Below are 23,573 nucleotides of genomic sequence, written 5' to 3'. Positions count from 1 at the left end.
TCTATGTGAAGGTTCACTTGTTGTTTTTTTTAAGATAGACTCTGATTTTATGGAGAAGATGCCCTTAAAGCTGGAGTACTTGAACTTGTGTCTTTGATAATAACGTGAAACTGGGAGGAGAGGGCAGTGATCAAATTGTATTCACCTTGAACAAGATAAGACTGAGAGAAGAAGAGATACTGAACTACTACTCTAAAAAAGATACATTGCATCAGTGCAAATAAAATGTAATATTTAAGCTATTTAGTAAAAAATTTCAAGTTTCCTAGAAGCACTCCTATTATAGAATAATAAAAATGTGTGGTCATTTGTTTGTTTGTTTTTCAGCTGACTTCTAAAAATATCCAGTGTATGAGGACATTACTCAATTTAGCTCACTGCCATGGGGCCGTTCTTGGTACATCATGGCAACTTGTCCTGGCTACTCTTCAGGTACAATAGGAAATGTTTATGCCTTGCTTTTTTGACATAATTTGGTTCTGAGTTTTTATGTGAGCAACAGAAGAAGCTTTGATTCTACTCATGGTAGACTTTGAATTGCCTTGAGTAAATACTGCATCATTTCCTTTGGATTCTGTTTGGCAGGAAGGCTACTGGCTAGCTCAGGTTTATCGTGGAATGGTTTGGGTTGGAAGGGATTTTAAAGATCATCTAGTTCCACCCCGGCTGCCATGGCAGGGGCACCTTCCACTACTCCGGGCTGCTCACAGGCCCATCCAACCTGGCCTTGAACACTTTCAGGAATGGGGTCTCCACAGCTTCTTTGGGCAGCCTGTTCCAGCACCTCACCACCCTCATGGTGAAGAATTTCTTCCTTCTATCTAATCTAAATCTACCCTCTTTCAGTTTAAAGCAGTTATCCCATGTCCTATAGCTACATGCGCTTGTAAAAAGTCCCTCTCCAGCTTTCTTGTAGATCCCCTTTAGGTACTAGAAGGCTGCTATAAAGTCTGAACCACACCGGGCTGAACAACCCCAACTCTCTTAGCCTGTCTTCATAGGAGAGGTGCTCCAGCCATCAGATCATCTTTGTGGCCCTTCTCTGGACTTGCTTCAACAGGTCCATGCCTTTCTTATGTTGGGGCCCCAGAGCTGAATGCAGTAGTCCAGGTGGGGTCTCACAAGAGCACAGCAGATGGGGAGAGTCATCTTCCTCGCCCTACCAGTTGCACTTTTTTTGATGCATCCCAGGATCCAGTTGGCTTTCTGGGCTGCGAGTGCACATAGCTGGGTCACATTGGGTTTCTCATTCACCAACACCCTCAAGTCCTTCTCCTCAGGGCTGCGCTCAATCCATTCTCCACCCAGCCTGTATTTGTGCTTGGGATTGCTCTTGCCAACGTGTGTGACCTTCCACTTGATTCTTGTTGAACTTCATGAGGTTTGCACAGTCCCACCTCTCAAGCCTGTCAGAGTCCCTCTGCATCGCATCCCCTCCACTGTGTTGACTGCACCACAGAGCCTGGTGTTATCGGCAGACTTGCTGAAAGTGCACTCAGTCCCACTGTCCACGTCGCCAACAAAGGTGTGAAACAGCGCTGGTCCCGATACTGAGCCCCGAGGTACACCACTCATCACTGATTTCTACTAGGACATCAAGCTGTTGACTGCAACTCTGAGTGTGACCACCCAGCCAATTCCTTATCCACGGAGTGGTCCATCCATCAAGTCCGTCTGTCTCCAATTTAGATACAAAAATGTCACATGGGACAGTGTCACATGCTTTGCACAGGTCCAGGTAGATGACATTAGCTGCTCTTCCCTTATCCACACAGAATCACAGGATGTTAGGGATTGGAAGGGACCTCAGAAGATCATCTAGTCCAAGCACCCTGCCAGAGCATGAACACCTAGATGAGGTTACACAGGAAGGCGTCCAGGCAGGTTTTGAATGTCTCCAGAGAAGGAGACTCCACAACCCCTGTGGGCAGCCTGTTCCAGTGTTCTGTTACACTTACTGAGAAGTTCCTTCTCAAATTTAAGTGGAACCTCTTGTGTTCCAGTTTGCACCCATTAGCCCTTGTCCTACCATTGGTTGTCACTGAGAAGAGCCTGGCTCCGTACTTGTCATATTCACCCTTTATGTATTTGTAAGCATTAAGAAGATCACCCCTCAGTCTCCTCCAAACTAAAGAGCCCCAGCTCCTTCAGCCTTTCCTCATAAGGGAGATGCTCCACTCCCTTCATCATCTTTGTTGCCCTGCACTGGACACTCTCCAGCAATTCCCTGTCCTTCTTGAACTGAGGGGCCCAGAACTGGATACAATATTCCAGGTGTGGTCTCACCAGGGCAGAGTAGAAGGGCAGGAGAACCTCTCTCGACCTACTAAGCACCTCCCTTCTAATACACCCCAGGATGCCATTGGCCTTCTTGGCCACAAGGGCACAGTGCTGTCTCATGGTCGTCCTTCTGTCCACCAGGACCCCCAGGTCCACCAACACTGTAACCCCACTCTAGAAGGCCACCACATTTGTCAGACGTGATTTACCCGTAGTGAAACCATGTTGGGTGTCACCAATTGCCTTATTATTTTCCATGTGCTTTAGCACAGTTTCCAGAAGGATTTTCTCCATGATCTTACTGGGCACAGAGGTGAGACTGGACTGGCCTTGGCCTTCCAGTACAATGTTTCCTTCCTGCCTTAAAAGCTTTTTTGCTGAAAATTATGCTTTTGTATTTCAGCATCTTGTGTGGATTTTGGGGCTGAAGCCTGGTGTTGGGGGTGCATTAAAACCTGGAAGAGCTGCAGAAGGGCCCAGCACAGTAAGCGTGATTGTTCATTTTACAGTTCATGATTATGCGATATTTTTCTCTTGCAATATATAAGACACATTTCTGTCTCTTTTTCAAGGTTCTGACTACAGCAGTTATGACTGATCTGCCAGTTATATCCAACATACTTTCAAGGCTTTTTGAAAGCTCACAGTAAGAAATCTTATCTTATAATTAAAATAATGTGTGTATATCAAGCTTGGCAGTGTTTTGATAGCTGTTATTTTTCAGATACCTTGACGATGTGTCTTTACATCACTTAATAAACGCCCTTTGCTCCTTATCTTTGGAAGCAATGGATATGGCCTATGGAAACAATAAGGTATAAAAAGAGTTCTTGATTTTCTTTTTAGGTGTTTTTGTGAAACAGGCAGAAGACTTGTACATTTGTCCTTTAGGCTAACTATTTCTAATATTGAAGCAGTAATACATCTGGTGCTTTAGAGTAAAAAATAAATTATGAACCAGAGAATGTCTTATTTATAATAGTTCATATGGTTAGTCAATTATCTGAAAATTCTCATTGTGTTCCTGCTGTGTTTTTTGCTAACTGAGGAATGTCAAGATTGTGGGTGGATAAAACTTTTAAATGCCCTTGTAATTTCAGAGATTAGGGATTCTGAATAGCACAGTATGTTCTGCAAGGTGCTTATTTTAATTTCGCTATTTAAAAAATAATATATCTCAGCAAAAGCCTGACAATTTAGATATTAAAAAAAACCCCCTCTGATAATTCATATTTACTTGGGGAAATGATGGTATTCCTGTCAGCCTCAGTAAGCAACCTTTAGCCAAGAAAGGTTAAACGCCCTGTGATTGAATAAGATTGAGTATATATTCTCCTACTTATAATCCCAGAGGAGAGTTTCTCAAAGTTTTCTTTGATCTATTATGCTAGAAATAATGATGACAGAAAATATGCTTTATATTATATTACAATTACAGCAACAAAGAGTGAATTAAAATAGGCAAAGTTTGTCTTCAAAATCAGTTGAAAATGAGAATAAAAAAATCAGCAGAAATGGGAAAAGAGAATAATTCGAGCACAACAGTCATTTTGAATATATGTTTATTTTTAAAAAAAACAAACAAACAAACAAGAAAAAACCCACAAAACTATCACAAATATTTGTGTGTGTATTTGGTGAATGAAAAATTTATCACGTTCCTACAGGGCATTTATGAAGCTGAAGGAAGTTAAAGGGGATTCTTAAATGAATTATTCTATATTGTTTGTTCATATATAATTTGAACTTTAAAAGTTGTGATGGGGAAAAACGCTATTTTGCTAGTAAAATGTCATAAAACTGGTTGAAGGGAGGACTGTGTAAAAATGAGAGTTTTGAAAGGAATATCCGTGCTCTGGTTATTATCAAACTTGGAGAAAACTGTATGAAAAATTCGGAAGGAAGTGTTCTTCATGGTGTGCTGGTGCTACCCCCTTGTGGCTTCTCCTGAAGTACTGCAAATGCTGTGGAAGCTTCCCAGCCATCTAAGTTGGTGTTACTGTTCACAGCCTATGAAACGTACTTCAGTGAGATTAATTGCACTTCAATTTCGACATTGTAATGTAGAAAAAGGCTCTGAAATTATCTGAGTTAACTCATTGTCATGTGTTCAAATCCCATTTTATTAAGGAACCATCGCTTTTTGCTGTTGCTAAATTACTGGAAACAGGACTAGTTAACATGCACAGGATCGAGATTCTTTGGAGACCTCTGACCGGTCATCTTCTGGAGGTAACTAATTGCTTTTATCAGTTGTACTAGAACTTACTTTGTATTAATAAATGATCTGTGGAAATGCATTTTTAAAACATAATTAAAAAAAAAATCTAAATTGTATTTACATGTTTTGGTTTATGCGCTTCATTTTTGCAGCTTGAACACAGTATTATTTGTGTTTAAAAATGAATTCATAGATTTAAATTCCAGTAGTTTAATATCTCTTGTTGACTTTGTCTTTTTGGTGCCATCAGTCTTTATATATTTTAAACACAGCGATGTTTAAAATGATCAATTTATTGCGCTTTGTTTATGTGTTAAAATTGAGGCAACACAAGCAGGTTTCACCCTGGATTCACATAGTACGAATATCTAGGAAGATGTTAAGATGTGTCTTTGTGTCCTTACCAGATCGATTGAAGCCCTTAGATTTACTAACAAAACTAACATTTGGAACGGTCTCTTTAAGATTATACTGTACAAATATAAAAATAGGTGTCCGTAACACTGTTTCAATTTCTTACGCATTTTAACTTCAACATGAAAAAATGGTCCATCCAGGAAAAAAAAAAATCTTAAGCTTTCAATTTGAAACTAAAATCAGGTGATGGAATGTAATTGTAAAGTTTTAATTCTCTACATAGATATGTAGAACAGTGAAATTCAAAAACCAGGTTTGATTTAAAGTGAGTAAAGGACAAAGCTTTTGTGGGAAATACCAGATGCTTCCTTAGAACCAGTGCATTATTTCAAACAGTGTTAATGATTGGTCGTCTCTAACCCTATTTATTGAGATCTTTTCCACATAATCTTTTATCTAGGGGAACAGATTTGGATACTTAGGGTTTTAAAGACTTAAAGCACAGGCATCTCTTTCTCTTGTCTTTTTTTTCCCCTCCAAGACAATAAGGTTCACCATCTATATCTTAAGACTTTGTGAGCCTATTTCAACTTCTTTTAAAGTACTACCTTATTTCCTAAAGTTGTTAAGGTACAATAAGGAAGGAGAATATACCAGTTGCAAATTCAGTTAAACACAACCTGAGGGAAGAATTCGTTCCCTGTCTCTGGAACTGATTATCTGGTCAGATTCAGAGCATCATGAAGTAGTTCACGTTATTTCCTTTTCTTATATATGGTAACAAAAATATCAGTAATTCAGGAAAGTAGCTATTTCTTGTCTGCATTTTTTAACATTAAACTAGCTCTTCTACATCATCCTCCTTTTCAATTTGGCTAGTGGCTGACAAGGGAATGGTCCACCAAATACAACCATCAGCCTTCCTTATGATCCTGCCTTGGACTTTGCTTTTGGATTCTCACACCATCTGATCTATGGCTGGAAGTGTGGGTGGAAATAATTATGCAGACATTAATGAAATTGTAGACTCATCCTGTTTCTTTCAGGGTAATGTATCAGATGTGGTAGTACAGTTCATGCTAAGTATCTATGCAAAGGATTTGCACAATGTTTTTAATTTTTCTGTTCTAAAAAAGCAAGTAGCAAAACTGTTAGGTTTAGATAATTAAGAGACAAAGAGGAATGAAGACACATTTGAAACTTAAGCTTGAGATAGTGTTCACTATAATTTTGTCAAGTTTTTGAAATAATGGAATATAAGGCTTATTTTACATTCACTATGTAGGGTGTTGGTGTTTTTGGTTTTATTTGAGACTATAGAAGAGCAGACACTTCTTATGTTGACTACTGTCGTGCTTCCTCACTTGATTATGTTAACCTATGCGTGAAAGATGAAACTTTGAATTTTATCGTAGTTTAAGGCTAGGATAAACCTGAGAGTTTGAGGCATTAATTGAAGAGCAGTTTGGTGCTTTTTAATCAATCGTTATCTGAATTAATAGTATATTCATTTTGGAAAATGTCTTGGCTTGAACTGCTGTGGTTTTCATTACGTTTCCTTCTCTGTCTTTCACTGCTTCCTGTTGCTTCCTAATTCAGAAGGTATGTCTGTCCAAAAGATTATTTGTTTTTACTTTTAGACCTGACTTTATCATCTAGAACTTTACTGTATTGTTGTAAAAATATTGTAGTATTGTATGTAAATTGTAATATAATTAAAATATCCAATTTTCATATATTACATATATTAAAATCTTGATTAAATAGAAGTGACTTTAAACACAATATTGCTGTGTTTTCAGGTCTGTCAGCATCCAAACTCCAGAATGAGAGAATGGGGAGCAGAAGCTTTAACTTCTCTCATTAAAGCAGGACTGACATTCAGCCATGATCCTCCATTATCTCAAAATCAGGTAAAGTAAGTTTAAGAGCAGCTGCTTCCCTCCTTTTCTGGAACTTAAAATGAACATCAAATCAAAATCTTCCCTAGAGGAAGTTTTCTAGAGGTCACTGAACAGGGGGTACTTTACTGAAGCAACTTCACTGTCGAGTTTATAAAGCCTACAGCTATAACATTCAGATGTAACTAATGAGAATCACCTCATGAATTCTAATGAACTATCCTCCTTCCTTTTCAAATGCATGACAAAGAGTGGTGATGCTTGCATATTGTGTCCATTTGTTGGAACAAATTATGGATCACCCTCATGAGTGCAAAACAATTCCAGAGTGTTTAGAAGTATATATGTGATGTGGTAGCAGGTAAAAAATACATTGCCTGACCTCCTAAATCACAGCTACTCAATCAATTTTTAATAAAACACACTGATATTTTTACTGAGGCTCAATGGATAATTTTTTCAAGGTCTGTTTAGTAGGAAGCTGAGTCTTGCCTTGCAGGGTGAACATGAAGTTGCATGATTTTTTTTAATGCAACTATGACAGCATGTTGTAGCTGCTTCCTGAGGGACCTGGAGAATGAGGGGGGTGGGGGTTTGGGAGAAGAAAAAAGTACATATTTTCTGCTGAGATCCTTTATAGACAGTTTCTTAGGCCAGTCTGACACGGAATTTGGGCATTTAATGAAAGAGTTATGGAATTCATTAAATTAATCTTCAATTGGTACTGTATGTTTTCATTTATTATCACAGTATCACAGTATGTTTGGGATTGGAAGGGACCTCAAAAGATCATCCAGTCCAATCCCCCTGCTGGAGCAGGAACGCCTAGGTGAGGTCGCACAGGAATGTGTCCAGGCGGGTTTGAATGTCTCCAGGGAAGGAGACTTCACAACCCCCCTGGGTAGCCTGTTCCAGTGCTCTGTTACCTTCACTGAGAAGAAGTTCTTTCTCAAATTTAAGGAGCAGTTAAATTTTAGCATCCTTAAAACACTTTATTGTTTACTTTTAGAGACTGCAGCTGCTTTTATTGAATCCACTAAAGGAGCTGTCAAACATCAGTCATCCTGATATCAGGATCAAGCAGTTAGAGTGTGTCCTACAAATTTTGCAAAGTCAGGGTGACATCTTAGGACCTGGTTGGCCATTGGTGCTTGGAGTCATGGGGGCAATCCGAAGTGATCAGGGGTAAGTAGTGGAAATAAAATTTTGAAATTATGTAAGATAAGAACAGTAGAAAGAATCTACTTTTGTTAGAACTACTTTAATAGCCACTTAGATAATAGCCATAATTTTAATTGTTATTTTTATCTTATGAACAAGGTGTTGCTAAAATCTTGTGTTATATCTTAGTTTTCTCCTACAAAGCACATAGAATAATCTCCTTTTCTTCAACATAGCGCTATTTGCCTACATCATATCAACTAGAGCAGAAAAAACATTAAGCAAGCCTCCTTTTCCTTGGGAAGGAACTACATTTCTTAGCTCACTTCTAGCTGTGAGCACAAGATGTGGCCGATACTATCATAGTTGCTGACCATGAGACTTTCTTCTCCAGTGTCTTTCCTCTGGTCAGTGAACATCCTGGATTCCAGGACAGAAATCCATTTACCTTCCAGGAGAACTTCTTGCCAGGCTGTTATAAGTACAGAGGATGATATTTTGAGAGCCACTGATACTTGGTCACTTCTTGATTGTACGGTCCTAGCCTGCCAAACAAAAGGAAGTCTGTCTCTGAAGAATTTTTCAATGGGATGCCCCTGTTTATTTGGAGGATTGATAAAGCTCTGTATGATCTTAAGTTTTTGAGCTACATTTAAATATCTTGCATTTATATTTACCTTCTTTGGTGGCCACCTCTGACATTAAGGACAATTTTACTTTTTGAAGAGCTGTATTACTGTTGCCACTTGCATGAAGGACTTTGAAACCCTTCTCCAAACACATAGTAGTGTGAGGCACTAGATGAGGAATGAGCTGTTTTGAATTTGTTCTAGCAGCCTTGCATTTGAAGACTGGAAAGAGAGGTTACTTTCTGATTAACTCAGCTCTTCAAAATGAGTAGTGTAACTATATTTTCCTGGCTCCTTTCCTTCTCTCTTAGAGTCCTCAGAGGTCACATACCTCTCAAAGTTTGTAGTGGAGAGGGAACTGCAGCAGTTTTAGGTGTTTTTCATTTTATAAACTCCTGTAACAAATATGAGGGAAAGTCGTGTGTAGGCATTTCCTCCATGAATACAACAACGATAAATCCTTTGATCTTATGTGGTAGAATGGATGTCTGTCTGCATCATAGTAGAGAATTATTAGTTATACTATTATTGTCCATGTGAAGTTCCTTGTCCATTCTTCTGGCCTCTGTATTATGTCGGCTGTTGCGATACAGAGAAAATGGCCAACCTCTGATTTTAGTTTTTAATTAACTGAAAAAAAATCATTATTTTATTTGGGATTCCGAAATATGTAACTGACACATTTGTATTCTGAATTTTTTTCCTGGGATATATATTCTGAAGGAAACCAAGTTTCTGTGCTACAAACCTTTGGACTTTTTAATTTTGTACGGTAAACATTAAGCATTAAAACAAACAAAAACACGATAGTGACATTTAAATGCAGTTTTCCTGTTTTATATTATCTACACTCCACCTATCCTTTTGATTCCTTCAGTTTGTCTCTCACTGAACAAGGTTTTAGTTATAGATGACCATGCTATTTCTGAGACCTCCTTCTCACAAACCTTTTCCATACTACCTTTTTATTTTGTGTTTGTTTTCAGAATTTAATTCGGAAGGCAAAGTATTTATTAAAGGTCGCTTTAATGGCAAATATTTTGAAAAGATTTTGTCTAACATAATATATTATTAAAGCAAGTAGTACTACCACTATGTTAACCTGCATCTTTCCTAATAAAAATACATTTTGCCTATCTCTTTGGCATAGTTTAAGTAATTTGTAACTGCTGCTATAAGAAATTGTTTGGAATGGCTTACTCTTTGGAAGATTATCATGCTTAAACTTAAGCTTTGTTTTGTCCATTGTGGCTTTTTTAGAATGTTTTAGCTAACACATTTGAACTAACAAGTCCTAGAACTCTAGAACAGAGAGGTAGACTTTACTATATAAAACTAGCTGAGATTCACTGGGGAGTCTAAACTTCAGCTTCACTAGCTACCTAACGTGGACTAAAATACTTCATCAGAATTTGAAGCTTCAACTTCATGTCATATCTTAGAAAAAACCCTTTAGCTGAAACATTTTAAATGTTGCAAATTCATCTCAAAAGCATTAAATGTATTTTTGCTTTTTTTTTTTTTTTCTGTTAATAGTACTATCTCCTGAGGTATTGTATTTAAAGTATTCCTGTGGTTTTGAAGAAATTTGAAATATGTGCGTGTTTTGTTCTGTGGTTTTTTTAAGAGAGTCCTTAATACGGACTGCGTTCCAGTGTCTTCAGTTGGTTGTGACAGACTTTCTTCCAACAATGCCGTGTACTTGTCTTCAAATAGTTGTTGAAGTTGCAGGAAGCTTTGGACTTCATAATCAAGAGCTAAATATTAGCTTAACTTCCATTGGTTTGTTGGTGAGTTTTATATTAACCTACAGTAATGCTGCTTCTGCCTTTCATTTTCCTTTTTTTGTTTTTTTAACGTGAAAATTAATCTGTACTCAGTTTTACAAATAAAAGCCAAAACCTATTTTTTGAGTTCTTACTGAAATGTCATGCTGTCATTTGGAATCGTTTATAGATTGAGGGAGCACAATTTATGTTAACCTGCATGACTCCAGGGTTAGGTAAAAAAATAGTATTGTGTTGTAACCGTGTTCATCAGTATCTTATTTTTAATATGTTGTTTCCCTTTGTAGTATTTCATGTATAACTTAGGCCTAAAAGCTGAGGCTAAGAAAAATGCTTTCTGCACCTTGCTGTATTTATGTGCTGATCTTCCATCAGTGTAGGAAAATTAGTATCTTGATGTACTTTGCAAAATAGTTCTAAATATGAAAATGATAAACTATTTATTTCATGATCATTAAGAACATTATAATACTTTTATTGTAAAACAACATATGTCTTATTTATTTTGTAGTGGAACATTTCAGATTATTTTTTTCAAAGAGGTGAAATTATTGAAAAGGAGTTAAACAAAGAAGAAGCAGTGTTGCAGAAACAGGCAGAAGAAAAGGGAGTGATGCTGAATAGACCTTTTCATCCTGCACCACCGTTTGACTGTCTTTGGTTATGCCTTTATGCCAAACTGGGAGAACTGTGTGTGGATCCCCGACCTGCAGTTAGAAAGAGTGCTGGGCAGACATTGTTTTCCACTATTGGTGCTCATGGAACTTTATTGCAACATTCAACATGGCACACAGTAATATGGAAGGTACGATGTGTAAGCTTCCACTGAAGGGTTTTTAAATTGCATTCACGTTTTGGTAACCATTGACATGCTATTTTAATATTTGTTAACTAGTTTATTAGGACTTTCTAAAGATCAGATATGGTGGCAGAAGTCTGACATCATCTTTTGTTCTGTGTTGGCTTTTTTTGTTTGTTTGTTTTCATGCTTTCTTTTCTCTGGCCCTTAAAGTTCTTATAAATGTAACGTTTGTATCTTGACTATTCCTTTCTTACTCAGGACTTGTATAAAAAAGCTGCTGCCTTCCTATGGAGATAACTGACTCCTTTCTTTGCGCAAAAATATGGTGATGTCTGAGGGTCACGTAATTGGATGGATCTGATATTAAATCAAGCTTTACTTTGCGCTCTGCTTTGGCTCTCTTATTTGAGAGGATCTGTCAAATGCCCAGGCTAAATCACAGTGATGTTGGTTGAGCCTTATGGAAAAAGTCAGGCTGTAGCTGACTCTGTTGCCTCTTATACCTACGAGGTATCCGAGGTCCATCGGTTTTAGCCTCCTGTTAGTGCCGACACTGTTCTCAGTGGTTTTGGATCATGGTGTTTCTAACCCTTCTCAGTTGGCTGATTCTTACCCTTAGCTGTTGCAGAGACTGTTTAGAATAAGAAAATTCTCAAGGTGACACAGTCACAAGAAAGGATAATGGAAAAATTACTATTGTGTGTTGTTTTACCATGGATACAACTATGTTATTTGAAAAGTTGTTCTTTTTCCTCTTTTTCTGACTATTACAGGTATTATTTCACCTGTTGGATAGGGTTCGAGAATCTTCTACCACAGCCGACAAAGAGAAGATTGAATCAGGAGGAGGCAACATTCTCATCCATCATTCAAGGGATACAGCTGAGAAACAGTGGGCTGAGACATGGGTATTGACACTGGCTGGAGTTGCAAGAATATTTAACACCAGGAGATACTTACTGCAGCCTTTAGGTAAAATTTGTAGTTTAAAATTACCGAAAGATACAGTAATAAACTTTATGCTTTTGTGTATTTTTTTAAATTAAAGTACTGGGCAAGAATCCTAGCTTAAAAGTGTCTCGTGTTGCATCTCACCTCAAGTGTGATGAAAATTATGGAGTTTTTAATTCATGCTCCTTAGAGCCAAGAATTTTAAGTACCAATTTCATATTCCATGTCACAGTACTTCAGATTAAATCTCAGTCATCACAGTTCTGGGTGATAAATAGCTTTAATTTTTAGTAGCCTGATAAGAGTAATAATTTTTCTGTTCTTTTGGTTGTCAGAACATTTTTTTCCTCTTGACTTTTTAAGGTTATCCAACACTTGTCTAGAACTCTGCTGTGGCATCAGTATAGCAAGTCTAACAGTGCTCTTACAATGTAAAGAGAATTCGCTTGTAAAGTCAGTGAAATACATAGCTTAGAGAAGAAGAGGGTTTTTTAATTAAAAGATTGGACTACTTATAACATGAAAAATGCTGAGATTATGCACTGATTCAAGTGATTCTTTTTCTCCCCTCATGATACTCCTCCACTGTTTGTCTTACACAGAAGTGTCAGTCTGAGTTACTTTAGTGTTGTCCCTAGTGCAGCTGACTGAAGTGAGTTTCCCATTTCTCCTTCATCCTTAAAAATCTTACCTTTCCCATTGAAGTTTTTTTTGTCTTCTTCTGTAACTTCTTGGCATCTTTATTTCTTTCTCTTCCTTTTATTTAGGCTCTGATATTTCCCTAGTTCTTTTTCACTTTCTCCTTACACAAGTTAAACATTAGGTCATTTACCAAGCTGTCATAAAATATAAAATATGGCTACATATAATTGAACAATGTAAATGTGTTGAACTAGATAATATAATTCAGCTTTCGTGCCTGTTTTGTGCAAAAAATGTTTCAGTTTAGGCTTCTAAACAGAGATATTCTTATATCATTTCAAAAAAGCTTTTATTTCTAGTTTGGTTAATTAGTACTGCTTAAATATATTACTTCAAAAAATTAAAATGTAGCCTAAAGAGTGTATACCTTGCAAAGAAAATTCCCCATAACATTAATATATCTTCACCCTCCCATAGCATGCAATTAATAAATCTATCTAGAAATAAGTTGTGTTTTGTAGTATTTTGGTTATTCGTGATATGAATATCAACATATTAATAGCTATTAAGGGTAGTGGATTTTAAACTATCTTAAACTTGAGTTAAAACTTAAAACATTACGAGGCTATTTTAATTATTCAAACCCAGTAATTAGTAACATAGAAAACTGAAGATTAAGGCTAAGTTTAATGAAAAATTCAAACTCCAAAAATGAAATCTTTCCTCACAGTACAATTAACAGAGCATTTTAAAATAAGTTCTTTACAAATGCATCACATTGCTATAGATTTGACCCTTAATTCCTTGTGTGTGCTTAACGCTTTTGAAATCAACATGTGTAAGAACAAATCTGTTTTGCTGTCCTGAACAAAGAAAGCATATTTTTCTGGTATGGGATGTGGTATGTAATTTTTCAGTAGCAAATTTGACATAAACATTGATATATTGTTTTGTTCTTCATATTTGTTTGTTTCTCTATCACATTCATTCTTTCTGGTTACGGTTGAACTGGTACATTCTGAAAGTTATTCAAGCCATCACCTAACCTCATGAAATTCCTCTTTATTAGCATAACAAGTAGATGAACAGCCTTTTAGAGACAGTCTGGGTGGGAAGGGGAATAGGAGGTCAGTTGCAAGTTGATTTTTTCTTTTTCCTCTCTCTTTTTGTTTAAATAGGAGACTTTTCCCAAGCCTGGGATGTTCTTCTTGATCACATCCAATCAGCAGCACTCAGCAAAAATAATGAAGTTTCCTTGGCTGCTCTGAAAAGCTTCCAGGAGATCTTACAAATTGTTTCTCCTGTCCGAGACTCAGAGAAGCCTGAGACACCACCCGCTATCAATGTCTCTGTACCTGTGGTGGTAGGGACAACAACAGCCACTAGTCTGGGCAGATCGTTCATGAGAACTGACTCCATAGGAGAAAGAATAGGAAGATACAATGGATCTGAACCACCTGTAATAACAGATGAGATTGAAGATTTGAATCTTTGGTGGGCAGCCTGGAACAGCTGGTACAGGATTGGTTCAGAAAGTACAAGGCCTCCAATTACTTGTGATAAATTGACTTTCATTCCCAGCCAGCCTTTTCTTACAGCTTTGATTCAAATATTCCCGGCTCTATATCAACACATCAAAACTGGTTTCAGCATGGATGATCTCCAAAAGCTGGGTGTTATTTTGCATGGTGCTGTCTCAGTTCCAATCAGTTCTGATGCTTCCCCTTTCATCCTTCCATCTTACACTGAAGCAGTCTTGACAAGTTTACAGGAAGCGGTGCTCACAGCTTTAGATGTTTTACAAAAGGTAATAATGTGACTTCAAATACATGGTGAAAGGTAAACTACACTGTTATCTCAGTTCTTCTCAGAACTACAATGTGTTGACTTAAACATTATTTTTTAAATTATAATTGCACAGTGCACTATCTTAGAACAATCAGATCTCCATTCGTAGTGCATCCCAGGTGCTCTGCATTGAAAGGAATGGTGTAATCTTTATGAAACACATTTTTGCTTAATTGCTGAAGTACTTTAAGTGTGGTGCTGTCTTTGTAGCTATTGGACAATGCCCTCAGACACATGGTTGAAATTTTGGGGTTGTCATATGCAGGGGCAGGAGTTGGACTCCATGATCCTTGTGGGTCCCTTCCAACTCAGGATATTCTAAGATTTACTTGTCCATCTAATATTAAAGTATTATATTGTTACGAAGATCTGTACATAGAGTTGGGGGAATAGCCCCACACGATATTCCTTATGTTGCCCAGGTGCTGCCATAAACAAGGTCTAGAATGGTGACTATGCAAACTTTGTGTTCATGCAGACCACCTTCTTACCTCTTGTTAATTAGTTGTTTAAGGACAATGCTGCATCTCTGCTTGAGAAATTCTTACTGTAGAACTCAGAGTTCACTGCACCCTTCATGCAAGTGAATCCATAAACAGCAAATTTGGGTGCCCTTTTACTGGAGAGTTTGAAAAAAAAAAAAAAAGAAAAAGAAGGTATTGCTTCTTTCTTGCTGGAGTTCTACAAAATCTCCTTGCAAAATACATTGTTCGTTTAGAAGACTTATTTATTCAAAAGAAGCAAAGCTCATAATGAATGAGATAATGTATTTATATTAAGTACACCTTTAAAAACAACTCAAAACCTAAGACGCCACAGAAACCTACTTGGGTTATGTCACAATTAAAACTATCCATGTGACTTGATTTCACTCCTTTTGGGCTTCCACGTTATGACTGCTTTACTTAACAACATAGTCATACCTCTCCTTTCACACTACCTCCTGGTGGGATCCTACCTCATTTAGCTCATAGAATGCATAGTGCCTGCCTAATGAGCAGCAATTTAGTATCTTTTTTCCTGTTTAGTGTGTGTTGACTTACACTTATTTGAACCCTACAAGCAAGACAGTATCATCGTCTTGCAGTCATTACTTTAGTTTATGAGTTGAACAAATATCCATGAATGTATTTTGAGAACAGAGGTATGAGATTAGAAGTTGGTATTAAATGTCAGTTTTGTATGTGAGGGTACAAATAACATGAAGTTTTAACATCAGTCATATCTACTGCACTTTAATCCTTTTCCAGTCAGGCTTGACCCTTTTATACCCTTCCATTTGCAGCAGCTCAGCCCTGCCCAAGTTCTGTTTTTCCCACTTAATCACTCCATATATTCATCTGTCAGATTTTTCTGTTTCTTTGCTGGTTCCCTTATCCAGATGTTCTTAGCTCCCAAAGGCTGCAGGCGTGAGCGTGTTTCAAAAGAAGAGTTACCAGAGTTTTTAACATGAGGAAAAGCTGCACATGTGTTTTTTATAGCCTTGTTCTCGTTAAAGTATTTTAGCTGAAGTTTTCTTAAACAATAACAAAAGCAATAACTCCCCTTGAGAAACAGACATCCCGCCTTCCCCCTCCCAATCTACATAGTTAGCATGGCAGTTACAAGCCTTTGCAAATACAGGCTTACATAGGAAGATACCTCAATTTATACAGTACCTTCCACTCCATCTATATTTATATTACTAACGGAACAGCACTGAAATCACTAAAAAAATATAAGGTATATTTGGACATTAGTAAGTTCTGAGAAGTTGTGTGATCGCTTCTCTTGGCTATGTAAGACAGTACCATTCACATGACATGACAGCTGGCCAGCGCTATGTGGGCCAAAGGCCACCTGTCAGATGGTTTTACTGGAGGCCACAGAATATTCTTCCTCTGTTGAAATGGATTAATACTCTTAGGCCTACTCACAGGAGTTAGCGGAACAGTTAAAGAATAGTATGTAAATATTTGCTGCTGCCTTTTAAACAACATGTTTCTTACATTTTTGCATGTGGGGTCAGATTAAGTTCTGTTCTTTGCTGATAGAGGAAGATTTGGGTCAGTTCTGATTTTCTGAGAAGTTCCGAAACCACTTTGCAGTTGGAATAGCATGAATAAACCCTGACATGTTTAAGACTGAACCCTTGACTTGTTTAATAAAGCTATTTTATGATGTGGTTGCACTAACAAAGGACATTGCAACACGAGAACATAGGATTGGAAAGGAACCTTGGTTCTTTCAGACTTCCATGTGTTGAGCCCTTTGTTTTGTTCTTCATTTCCTTTTTATTCCTTATTAGAACTTGTTTTTCAGTCTTTCATTGCTGTAGTATAAGTGCCTGCTTCATCACTGTAGCTCAGCTGACGTTTGTACACAAGCCCAAATTCACTGATTATTCTCACTGCCTCCCTGCATTCGCTCTGGGTCAACTCTACATTGAGCCAGCTGGCTCATCAGAGGAACATAGATACATACTTGGGATCAGATACATTTGAATTCTGCCTCTGCAGGCAGCGTGGAGGCAAACCTCTTGAGCTGTGGGCGTGGTAAATTCAAGGCTGTATTTACATACACTGCCAGAGATGGTAGAGATTTAACTACAGAGAGCCGAAAACAAAAAATGGGAGTCCATGACAGTAGTTGCAATAGGAGTTGCTAAATAAATCTGAACTATTAAAAAAAATATGAAGGTTACTAGCAGAATGCTTTAAAGGGTAAATTTCTGAAACTGAAATACTGTGTCAATTTTTACAACAGTGATCCTCAGAGTATTTTATTTTAGGGTTTGATTGTGTTTCGTCGTTCCCTGACCATTACATCTTGATTTATGTGTCTCCTTTACTTAAGAACGTAAATAAGTGCACTTATCACAGTAGTTACTACTCTGTTTTATAAGCAGATCTTAAAGATACTTTCAACATCCTTCACCACACACTTGCTAGACTATTTTTGATTTTTTTATATGCTTAGATAGAAGTTACCTGGTGTCAGTCAGAAGCATAAACCTCTTTGAAATGCAAGTCTACTTAGATGACTTTTCAAAACTAAGTGACCTAAACCTCCTTTTTCTTAATATTATATGGACAATTTTTAGAGCTGAAAATAGCCCAGTAGCTTGGATAGAAAACTTTTCTATTTGTAAAATAAAAGTTCTACAAAAGTTTCACAAATGGAGGATAAGAAGCTACTAATTTATGAACTTCAAATAGGATGTAGTTATTGCTTTTGTTCACCAATACAGAAAAAGTAGCATCTGAAGTTATTTTCCACTGATTCTGAAATGAAGAATTATAATAGAAATATAACAATGTGGAGTGAATGACTAACGTATTTTGAAGTTTTGCCATTATAGATGTTAAAGTAGTCTTATGTAGGCGATGTAAGCTGCATCTATGCAAGTAAGTTCCATCTGTACAAACCTTATCCAGGAGGTTGTGGATGCTCTCTTTCTAATCCATGTGTTGGTACACGAAATATTTTTTTAAACCTTTTCTAATAGGTATGTAATCTTGCATTAACCTGTTAAAATGTAGTGCAGCAGCATATCAGCTGAAATTGTTTTACGGGATGTTGAATACTTTCAGATCAGCAATTAACCTTTTAGTCTTCTGTCACACAGGTGAGTATCTAGCATCAAAGCATCTTTTTCAGGGTTCAGTACAGTCTTGAACTTGAGCACCAGAAAAGCAGTACAGCTCTTTAGGAACGCTGCAATATATTCATAGTGTTGACTAAGCCTTTTGAACATTAGATGTGCTTTTTGAATTGCAGGAAGCTGAGGGACGGGGAAAGGCCATTGATGGTTCATGAACTGCTCTGCTGTAGGTTGCCTGAAAGTGCAGCCAGGTCTTAGGGTGACCTAGTGACGGCAGCACCTGTGGCCCCGGTTGGCTTGCTCCCTCTCAGGGCATTTGCAAACCCATTGACTGCCACGGCTCACAACACAGCCCCAGCATGGAGGCTGCATTCCAACAGCTTTGAAGCTGCTGGCACCTTGAGTGTCTTCAACCGCAACTCATCATGGGTGATCTGTGGTTAATGAAAAGTGGATTTGATTCCTCCCCAGAGAAAAATGACAATTCAAGCACAAGGTCTTTTTGTGGAGCAATAAATAAGACTGTTTCATGAAGCCTTGAGAGGAGAGACTTTGGGAGGAAAATTAAGACATATAAAATGACAGAAAATAATTGGAGTATCTTCACAGAATCATTGTGTCTGGATTTGAAAAGAAATGCCCTAAGATTGCCTTGGGATTTATATTGCAACAGGAAATCATTAGCCTATGACAACATGATATTTCATCGACATCTTCTAAGTATACCCTCCCTGAAATGTTTTCCATTTTAAAACAAGGTTATGAGTTTCAGCTATACCAAAATCATATCATTCTCATTTATGTTCCTTTCTGTAAGACACAAATATAACTGCTTATGAAGACCTTGTATGAATTACTTCTGAGATTTAAGTGTTCCTTGAAGTAGAACTTAAAGAAATTGTGGCTGAGATCAACAGACGAGACTTACAGGACTTATATTTTGCTGTCATGTCAGAGCAGAGTTTGTAAAGAATATATATATTTTATTAGACGAAATAAGATAGCAGTATTTACTGAACTATATATGCCCAGGTATGTTGGCACTTAACTTACTTTAATAAAATAACAAAACTTACTTTCCTTAAACTGTTTGGACTATACACAGTTTTTTGTACAGTATGACTTTTGCATAGTCTTATCAGACACTTTTTCTTTGGGACCTCCTTGTACTGCTGCACATTTTTGAATGTGGAAGCTCAAGATAGCTAGTAAGCTTTTGTATTTTCTTTTGATATAGGCTATATGTGTGGGTTCAGAAAGTATGCAGATAATGTATCCTGCAATCTTTGACCAGCTGTTGGCCTTTGTAGAATTTTCCTGCAAACCTCCACAGTATGGACAGCTGGAAACGAAGCACATTGCAAATGCAAAGTATAATCAGGTAATTAATTAGAAATCTCACTTGTTTCACTTGGCACGTGAACCCAATTCAGCTTCAGGTATAGGTTGTTTAGCAAGGTGTGATTATTCCATCTGTAAAAGCTTCACTCGGCATGTTGTATAATAATTTATTAGTATTTTTTTTACATGCTTTTCTTTATTTGCTCCCTTTGAATTCTGCTTTGCTTTTATATTTTCTATTTTTCCATGTAGGAAAGGTCTTGTCTGGACACCAGACATAGTGAATGTGTCCAGCCACTGATGTCAAATAACTTGTCCTACATGTGATAATAAATTTAAGGGGAAGACACAATAATTTTGAACGGAGAAAATTCCCTCAAGCTGCAAATTTTTTAATTGCACGCGCTGTAGAGAAATAGGACATGTTCAATAATTCTTTTTATCTGTGTGCTCTGCTGTTCACTAAGCATGAACATCTGAATCAGTGTAATCGAAGAGGTAACTATTATGTATGTATTAATTTTTCTTATTCTATTTGTCCTGCAACACAATGGAATCACTAGATACAACTATTTGCACCGGTGAGTTAAATTTCCTTAAAGATTGTCCTAATGTAGTTGTCTTGCCTAGACTGCAACATTTCTCCTACTTGAATGTACTTTATTTCAGTGTAGAGTACATATTCATAGTCAGACTATGTTGTATTTACAGTTTTGTTGCTCGGACCATATTTTTAGCAAACTTTGCATGCATTAAACTGAGAGTTCAATGCAAAATATACATTTTCCGTTCCTTAATTAATATGTTTTCACATATAGTTCAGTAATTTACTGATTTCTTTTCCTAGGCGGAATGGGTAGCATTGAATTACGTACCATTTGCTGAGAGATCATTGGAAGTTGTTGTGGACTTATACCAAAAGACAGCTTGCCATAAAGCTGTGGTAACAGAGAAGGTTCTTCAGAACATTATTAAGGTAAAAGTTTGTCTTGTGTATGCTCTGAATTTGATGAGCTTATATTGAAAATCATGAGTTTTATTTTGCGCTAGTGTTGATAAGCACTTTCTGGGAAGCTTAAAGCTTTAGTAAAGAAATTGTTATGAAGGTGAGCAGCAGGTACTAATTTATTTTGAAGCTGCAATCTGTTGACTAGGCTATATGTGTTGTTCTTTAGCTGGGTAATGTCAGCCTCAGTGTTTCAGTGTTAAGATAAAAACTAACAAATGTATCAGGCCATAAAATATTGATCTTTGAAAGTATTATGCAGCTGATTCTAATAAGCAGGCCTCTTAGTAAATATGGCAATGAAGGCCAAAGACCAATCCCTGTAGACTGGCATATATACCTGGGTGGTGCATGCTTTACCTGTTGCTTACATTTGTTTTTAAAGACTTTGTGTGTTGCTGATGTAGCTATGAATAGTTACAGCTGCTTAGTTGTGCCTTTAAGGTGAAATTGTCAAACTTCCAATATTTTTTTAATCTTGTTTCCATTTTGACGAATAATTTTGGTAAATAATAGAAGTAGTAGTAAATGTCTGGAAAAGAAATGTATGCGACCTAGGTTTGTTTGTAATGACTTGACTGACATCAGATTGTTCCTGTATAGAAATTTAGAAACCTGAATGTGTTTAAAATAGTTATGTGGTATTATTTGGCATCTGTTACAAATTAAATATTTGTATTTTGAAGTTAATGAAGTTGTTTTCCACTTCTGTATTAATGGGATAAGTGAAACTGATATAAGCACCACTTTTCATTAATGTTCTCGATTGATAATAATGTGATCTATTGTAATAGATGATAATGGGTTTTAAATTATTTTTAATGTTTCTAAAGCCCATGTTGATATTGGAATTAGATTTGACCCCTATGAAGAATAGCAGCAGAAGACAATATTCTGTTTACCTCCAGGGTTAGATCCTAGTTCTCTTAATTTTCAACAGTAAACTCACTCTTGAGCAAGAGTGAGTCTTTCCTCTTTCCTCCCTTTGCTTTCATCAAATCAGACGCTTCACTGAAAGCATTGGAAACATATGCGTAATACCCAAATTTAGTCGTTATGTATGTGAATGTAAATCAAATAATTAGTTTTCCAAGATAACTTGGTATCAGGTTGTAGGTAGTTTGACTAACAATGTTAAAAGGAATACCTATAGTGTAAATAGTACATATGCTTAACGTTTTTAAACCCATTAATTACTTTATTTTCTAGGTAGTGAAACTGTCTTTCTAACAGACTTATATTTTGCTGTGTTTTCATCTACTATACATTTGAATTGTAATGCAGCCTGTATCTTAGAATTTAATTAACTCTTTTTGCTTTTCAACTTCATGTGGTTTAACAGTCAGCAATGAGCAGATGTCTTGCAGTGGTTATGTACACAGTTTGACTTTTGCATATTAGGAAAAGTTTAAATTGAATTAGACTTTTTTCTTTTACTGTGGAAGCACCTGGAATAGCTTTTTAGGAATGGGACTAAACTCTCCAGAATACACTCATGATAACAAACTGCCTGCAATCTGTTAGATGTGGCACTTAGGGACATGGTTTAGTGGTGGACTTGGCAGTGCTAGGCTAATGGTTGGACTTGCCGATCTTAAAGGGCTTTTCCAACCTGAACGATTCTATGATTCGATGTTAGGGAAGCCGATTTGTGAGGCTTAGCAGAAATGGTGGATGGCAATACAGAAAACGAAAGTTAGTATGTAATTTTGTAGTGTAATTGGTAATGGATCATCTCTGACTTCTAACCTTGTACTTGGCAACAGACTGGTGCTTTACCCAGCTGCTATATGGTAAATCATCTTTATTATTATGTTTTAAAAGAGCATCTCATATACCAGCAGAAAAGGGGGATGTGTGCTGTCATCTATGACAGCGTTTGACAAGATCTTCTGCAGAAATTAGTCATATTCTTAGATTTGTCTGAGCAACTATAGATTTTGTTTTAACTTTCATTTTGCAGACACTAAGAATACCTCTTAGTCTGAAATATTCCTGCCCTTCTGAAAGCACATGGAAGCTCGCTGTTTCCTCTCTTCTCAAAGTTCTCTCCATTGGACTACCTGTTGCAAGGCAACATGCGTCTTCTGGAAAATTTGACAGTATGTGGCCAGAGCTAGCAAATACTTTTGAGGACTTTTTATTCACCAAAAGGTAAACACAATTTCCTTTTTTCTGTTTTTCTTTTTATAACTGGAGAATCTTTTTCAGTAATTTGTTCAGTAAATGTGTCAGTAGAGTTCTGTAAAAATCGCCCTATTTTTAGAGATATTTGAAATCTGAAATTTACTTTAATGATTGAAGGATAAAAGATAACCAGCCTGTCTGCTTCACAAAATAAAGTAGTTGAAAAAACTTCAGTTAAAAGGTGAAATGTCAGAGCAAGAGTGAGCTCAACTGACCTCTGAATATAAGGCATAACCTTTATGACCAGTCCAAGGAATTCTGCGTTGATTCTCAAGGGTAGATTTGATGAAGAGTTAATGATGTGTACTCAATTTGTTCCTTTTTTCACTTTGAACAGAATTGCAATATTTTTTTTTTTTTGTGAAAGTGAGCACCATTAACTGTATTTCTCTTGAGTTCCATCTTGAAATATTCAACTTACTACAAATTCTGTAGAATTATTTCTTACACTGCTGTTCACTTAGAAGCCCATAGTTATCTTGCATTTGTTTCTACCCGAGATAAATTGACTGCACCTTAATAATTAACCACACTTTATTTAGAACACTTTGTGGAAAGTGTAGCTAGATAGTTGGATTTATAACTAGACAGATAGGCAGATGTATAAGTACATGCATAATCTCTCAAGAATGGGACACTGTAGTTGTGACCATACTGAGAAAGTCCAGAAGTGAAGAATCGTAATGAGCAAAGACTTAGTCTGATCTATTAGTTTGTTCAATCAAAAGAATATTTCATTAGGAAGACGTGATAAATCTTCAGAATATGGTAAAAGATTGCTCCAGACAAGAATTTTAATTGTCCCTTGAGAATGGGTAACAATAGATTTCAGTACAACAAAGATTATCTAGGTTTGCAATCAAGGAAACCTTTCCCT

At 36.8% G+C, this 23,573-nt stretch overlaps 1 protein-coding gene across 4 annotated transcripts in view; it reads left to right on the top strand.

Annotated features, from left to right (window-relative positions):
- Positions 1-23,573, top strand: part of MON2 (MON2 homolog, regulator of endosome-to-Golgi trafficking) — a 73,142-nt gene that overhangs the window by 36,239 nt on the left and 13,330 nt on the right. For 2 of the 4 annotated variants that reach the window (XM_071802648.1, XM_065835816.2), the window contains exons 16-30: positions 328-432; positions 2,684-2,764; positions 2,853-2,926; positions 3,005-3,095; positions 4,411-4,512; positions 6,661-6,771; positions 7,769-7,944; positions 10,177-10,339; positions 10,848-11,141; positions 11,912-12,110; positions 13,910-14,538; positions 19,400-19,543; positions 20,067-20,084; positions 20,351-20,479; positions 22,473-22,663. In XM_071802648.1, coding sequence (XP_071658749.1) covers positions 328-432; positions 2,684-2,764; positions 2,853-2,926; positions 3,005-3,095; positions 4,411-4,512; positions 6,661-6,771; positions 7,769-7,944; positions 10,177-10,339; positions 10,848-11,141; positions 11,912-12,110; positions 13,910-14,538; positions 19,400-19,543; positions 20,067-20,084; positions 20,351-20,479; positions 22,473-22,663 — 2,507 coding nt within the window. The remainder of the gene's footprint in view (positions 1-327; positions 433-2,683; positions 2,765-2,852; positions 2,927-3,004; positions 3,096-4,410; positions 4,513-6,660; positions 6,772-7,768; positions 7,945-10,176; positions 10,340-10,847; positions 11,142-11,911; positions 12,111-13,909; positions 14,539-19,399; positions 19,544-20,066; positions 20,085-20,350; positions 20,480-22,472; positions 22,664-23,573) is intronic. The other 2 variants (XM_071802650.1, XM_065835826.2) reach the window with 1 other exon arrangement.

Source organism: Patagioenas fasciata, chromosome 1, assembly GCF_037038585.1.
Source record: "Patagioenas fasciata isolate bPatFas1 chromosome 1, bPatFas1.hap1, whole genome shotgun sequence".
In the NCBI taxonomy this organism is placed as follows: domain Eukaryota; kingdom Metazoa; phylum Chordata; class Aves; order Columbiformes; family Columbidae; genus Patagioenas; species Patagioenas fasciata.
Note: the sequence above shows the minus strand (reverse complement) of the source record. Positions and strands in the feature narration are given on the sequence as shown.